The sequence below is a fragment of the Schistosoma mansoni genome, chromosome 4 (assembly GCF_000237925.1).
Source record: "Schistosoma mansoni strain Puerto Rico chromosome 4, complete genome".
Lineage (NCBI taxonomy): Eukaryota > Metazoa > Platyhelminthes > Trematoda > Strigeidida > Schistosomatidae > Schistosoma > Schistosoma mansoni.
The window spans coordinates 24,250,566-24,256,874 of NC_031498.1; the positions used below are offsets into that span (position 1 = coordinate 24,250,566).

A 6,309-nucleotide genomic window follows, 5' to 3' on the forward strand; every position below is an offset into this window, starting at 1 on the left:
GTATTTTCTTATTCATGTACTTCGGTGTTTCATCCGAACAACTGACTAACTGAATAGCTTATCCATTCATATCTAATTCTTAAATTTGTTGAGCATGTTGATGTAAAATACAATTTCGAAGATAAATTTTCACAGGAGGAAAGTAATTTTTTAAGTTATTTTTACATACCTTCGTTTACTAAGATATTTTGCGGTTATTCATGTAAAAATATTTGAGATTTATTGAAATAATAATTAGTGGAATAAAATAAATCACTTCAATGGACAATTTTATTTTTGAAAGCAAACATAATTAGTATGGGGTTGTGGAGATTATAACGTTTTTGATTGAGATCATCAATCAAGTGATGTTAGACCACCATTGAAAACCTGGAAACACCAGAAGGCTTTTTCGTCATATTCTGGTGTAGTGAAAGAGAATACGAGCGGGGACAATCGAATATATATTTAGGCACGACATTACAAAATATCTCAATAACATATGAGAACCATATAGTAAATAGTTAATTTGCAAACTCAGTTTTGACTGTTTCTTGTGCAGATATCAGTCCATCGTCTCCGATTACTATTGTCCATGCATTTTGATAACAATTGCATTTCGTTCCCGTTCTTTCATTATCGATCTTCTACTGAAATACCTTCAATGCCCGACCATTGTTATCTACTACCTATGTGGATATTAGTAACCCACATCACAGTAGGACTCCTCAACAATGCGCATGTACGATCCTACTCTCCGGATTCCAACCCGGAACATTCATAGCTACCTCAATTAATTGATCTTTATAATGAATTCATATTTTCAAAGCTTATTGATATTTTTAATGAAACTCTAATATTAGTTCATAGTAAACTATAGAAAATTCTGGTAAGCAAAGATGTATAGTGGCTAGCAGTGGAATCCAGGACGTGTGTATCGTCCTATTTTGGATTGGTCATCCAGTTGACGAGTCCAACTTTGCTTTACCATGCTTGTGAATTTAGGCTATATCGAGGCAATCCGCACAGTATGCACATATGCCAGTTAGTGACTGACCAGTTGCAGTCCTAAAACATCAATGGGAACATTCAAACAAACAATACTAAGTGAATTTTATAGACATTTCTGATGAATTAACCAATATATCTTAAATTTATCTCTATTTGTTAACAAATAAAAATGACTCATTTTTATTATTCTAAATAATAAAATAAAAGCTAACTATGATCATCCGAACAGTCTATAATAGATAGATTAAATAAGATTGAAAGAAAAATGATTGGCTAATCATAAAACAACCAATCAAATTCATTCTAACTAAATAAATAAATAATAATTGTCCATCAAAAAAATATTTTATTATTTCACCGACATTTTCCAGAATAACACCATAAATGAATTAAAAAACACAAAAAAAAAACAAAAAAAACAAACAAAAAAATCTAAACAAAATACTATACTACTGAATTCTTCAATCTACCAATTTTAATGAAATAAATTTTTTTTCTTTTTTCTTTTTTTTTTAAAAGAAGATTATAATTTTAAAAACGAAATCTTTAATCTAATCTCATTTCTAAATTCATTTAATATTGTTTGCTTGAATCTTCCCATTGATGTTTTAGGACTGCAACTGGTCAGTCTCTAATCTCTTCTCCTTTCTTTTTTCTTCGTTTTCTTCTTTCTTTCTTTTTTCTTTTTCTTTTTTTCTTTTTTTTAAAATTTCTACTCTGAAAAACCAAAAAAAATAGATAATGCTAACTATCTATATCATTGATTCTATAAATGGATTTATTCTATAATATCCATCAACATATCCAATTATTAATTATTATATTTTATATAACATTTAATGATACACGTTTGATACGGTTTTATATGAATGAAGAATTAAGCATTAATACAACTATTGGTAATTTATTACAATATATAAATGGTAATATAAATAATTTACATTTTATTAAACTAACAAATATAGATGATCATTCTAAATTATTTACAGTGAATCAATATACTGGTGATATAATGAATTTATATCAATTAGATAGAGAAACCTTATGTACTACTAATTCTGCTACTACTTATAATCAACAATTAAGTAGTATTGAATTATTATCATCATCATTATATAATAATGAACAATTCATAAAACAAAATCATTGGAAAATGAATATACCAATCATGAATAATAAATGTGAATTATATTTTAGTGTAAATTGTTTAAATACTACACCATTTTTAAATATATCTAATTATATAAAATATAAAACCCCTTTAAGTAATAAATTAGTTGCTATCTTTGATATAATTATTGAACTCAAAGATATCAATGATAATGGATGTAAATTTTTACCATCTAATGAACAAATTATTAGAATAAGTGAAGATGCACCAGTGAATGATACACGTTTCATATTGAATATACCATATGATCCAGATGATGTATTAAGTGGGAATTCAGTGAAATTAGATCGTATTTGGATAAATACTGATTCTAGTACAGTAACTAGTCAAAGTATACAAAATTATTTTAAATTACATAGTCTTTCATTATCAAAAAATGGTACTATACCTAATAATTATTTAGAATTAGAACTTATACATAAGTTGGATTATGAAGAACAGAAATTGTATACATTTCAAATTATAGCCGATGATGGTTATTCATTAGCTAATCATCAATGTCATCTTAATGTAACAATACTTGTAGAAGATTGTAATGATCATATGCCAAGATTTGAACAATCTATGTATATTGTAAATATAAGTGAAGATACATTAATAGATCAAATTATTATAAAATTGAAAGCTATTGATGAGGATGAATATGAAAATGGCAAAATTATTTACAGTTTTAATTCTTATACAGATGATATTGATGAAGAGAAATTTTTTTATATTGATTCAGATACCGGTGAAATTAAATTACGGAATCGTTTAGATTATCGACAAAAACCACAACATGTTTTGAAAGTATTCGCGAAAAATCCTGATAATACTACGTCAAGACATGTTAAATCTTCACAGATTATTTCAGAGTTATCGGTAACACAGATCATTGTAAATGTAATAGATGTAAATGATCATTTTCCTCGTGTTCGAGTCTTATCTCCAACAGGTTCAAAAGATTTGGAAATAATCGAAGAATCTTCTCTTGGACAAGATGTAGGAATTGTGGAAGTTTCAGACGGAGATACAGGAACAAATGCTCTTGTTCACTGTAAAATAATTAATCAAACTACATCAGGTGTTCTACGTCTAATTCCTATCAATATTGAAGGTGTTCACCTAGGTTTGACAAGCTCCAATCAGAAATATAAAATAACAGTAGAAAAAAGAATAGACAGAGAAGAAAATGAGGTCATAGAGTTTACTATTCTGTGTCATGATGGTGGAATTCCTTCGCTAACAACCACCCTTTCACAACGTATAAAAATTATTGATATAAATGATCATGATCCAATTTGTGAACAGAATGTTTACAATGTTGAAATTAGTGAAGATTCAAATCCAGAAAGAAGTAAATCTAACTTTGAAATTATAACTATTCATGCTACTGATAAAGATGAAGGTCAAAATGCTAAATTACGTTTTAGTCTTGATCATGAAACTCCACCTTTTCTTTTAAATATTATCACAATTGATTCGAATTCAGGTACTATGAGTACTTTAGGAAATTTAGATCGTGAAAAATTAAACGAATTCACTGTGACTATTATCTGTTCAGATTATGGTGAATCAGCAAGAACTGTTAGGATATTTGTTCATGTAAAAGTTTTAGATTATAATGATAATTCCCCTTCCTATTCTCAACCTTATTATCAATTTACTCTTAAAGAAAATAATGCAATTGGACAATTAGTTGGTACATTTTATGTTACAGATAAAGATTTAGGTAAAAATGCTGAATTGGAAATTTATATTGAAGAGAATTTTGAACGACCTAATATGTATTTAACAACTTTAAGTAAGAATCTGAATATCCCTAATGATTTGGAACAATTAAGATTTAATTCAAGAGGTCTACTTTATTCATCTGGTTTACGACAAAGGAAGTACATTGAATCCATATCAAAATTTATATTAACTTCATATCCTTTACATACAAACTATTATAATTCTTTCAATACAAATGAAACATCATATGAAGTGAAATTGTATATAGAATCTATCATAGATCGTGAAAATCTTATTATGAAAAGTACTAGCTATGTATCTAAGGCTTTATCCACTTACCAACCATTTGAAAATGAAAGATTATCACAATTCATAAATAAAACAAATTATTCCATGTTAACACCAATTATTTTCCTTATTGTTCATGCAAATGATAAAGGGATACCAAAATTATCCGAGAATGTTCAAATACGTATTCAAATCTTAGATCATAATGATAATTCACCACGTTTTATATTTCCTAATTCAACGAATTCAAATATAACTAAAATTAGTTTATCTTATAAAGAACCAAAAGGATATATATTTACACAAGTAAGTAATATAATACTTTTGTACTTAACAGAAAGGGTTTTATGAAGATTTCAGTATTTGCATAGTTGAAATCATGAGTCAATTGAAGCTAGACCACCATGGAAAACCTCTCCATTTCTCGGCATAATGTGTTCTTTGGTCTTCCTCTTTTCCTTCGGCCTTCAGGATTCCATGTGAGAGCTTGCCTCGTGACGCAGTTGACTGATTTCCTCAATGTGTAACTTTTCCACTTTCTGCGCTTCTTCCTGATTTCTCCCTCCACTCGAATCTGACTTGTTCCCTCCCACAGTAGGTTGTTGCTGATTGTGTCTGGCCAACGGATCTGAAGTATTTTGCACAGACAACTGTAATTAAACGCCTATAACTTCTGGATGATGGCCTTTGTAGTTCTCCAGGTTTCCGTCCCATACATTAGAACTGTCTTGACATTTGTATTGAAAATTCTAATCTTTGTGTTGGTTGACAAACACTAGTTCGTTAAATTTTACTGCATAATTTCAGTTTTCAAATATCTGGACTTCTCTTCATAAATTTATACACTAAGCACATGTTCTTTGCTCCGCTTTGAATAACACACTTAATGTTTAAGTTAATCATACAATTTATCGGTCTAAATCATGATATATTAGTCAAAATTGAAACCTACCATACACTAATTCAAAAACCGAATCATCTTGCCACGATGTCAATGTCAGTATTACCCAGTAAGATTTCTAGTAATAATTCATTGAATCATAAATTTTAATTAAATTTTTTCAGTTTCCTTATTTCGGGTAAATGATCAAGATTCTTCTTTTAAAGTCGTAAATCAAAACTTAATCCAATCCACTTTTCATTTAACGCTTCTGATATTTAATATAACCACATTGAAATGCGCTTTAACGAACCTTTTAATAAATATGCTAGACTTTTGTAAAAAAAAACAATGTACATACCTTTAAAGTACACTAGAAAACTAAATTCCCTCAGAGTAAATGAAACTTTTATTTCATTAGGACAGCAAATCATGTTTTAACAGATGAGGGGTTTGTGGGGATTTTAGTAATTTTATAGTTGAAATCAAGATTCAAATGAAGCTAGACCACCATGGAAAACCTGGAAGCACTGGACGGTCGTTTCGTCGTAGTGTTGGACTCCTCCGCAGTGCGCGTGCACGATCCTTTTGGCGGGATTCGAACTCAGGACCTATTGGTCTCACGTGCGAACGCTTAATGTACAGACCACTGAGCCGACATCCATCGGTGTTATTGTCTAACTTCAACCCATCCACGAAATTGAGCAACCATTCACCAATGTCTTTAGTGAGTTGATATCTCCCAACAGATCTGGTTGAAATCCACTGGTTACTGTTTCTCACTAGAATTCCATTAAATACCTCATGGAGCCAGTCACTAGCGAACATATGTTTATTATTAGCAAAAAGGGTTTTGTGGAAATTTCAGTAATTTTTAATAGTTGAAATCATTAGTTAATTGAAGCTAGACCACCATGGAAAACCTTGGAGCACTGGATGGCTGTTCCATCCTATTGTGGAACTCCTCAACAGTGCGCATCCGCGATCTCTTCCGCGAGATTCGAACCCAGAATCCCGCCAAAAGGATCGTGCACGCGCACTGCGGAGGAGTCCCACACTACGACGAAACGACCGTCCAGTGCTTCCAGGTTTTCCATGGTGGTCTAGCTTCAATTGAATCTTGATTTCAACTATAAAATTACTAAAATCCCCACAAACCCCTCATCTGTTAAAACATGATTTGCTGTCCTAATGAAATAAAAGTTTCATTTACTCTGAGGGAATTTAGTTTTTTAGTGTACATTAAAGGTATGTACACTTTCAACTA

The 6,309-nt window shown here is 30.3% G+C and overlaps 1 protein-coding gene across 1 annotated transcript; it reads left to right on the forward strand.

Moving 5' to 3' along the window:
• Positions 1–2,002: 2,002 nt before the first annotated feature.
• On the forward strand, positions 2,003–4,513 carry Smp_192490 (putative cadherin; the record flags this gene model as incomplete). The annotated part of the gene is made up of 1 exon (XM_018797270.1): positions 2,003–4,513. One exon carries the CDS (start codon positions 2,003–2,005, stop codon positions 4,511–4,513), a length of 2,511 nt encoding a protein of 836 aa, XP_018652328.1.
• Between the last annotated feature and the right edge of the window lie 1,796 nt (positions 4,514–6,309).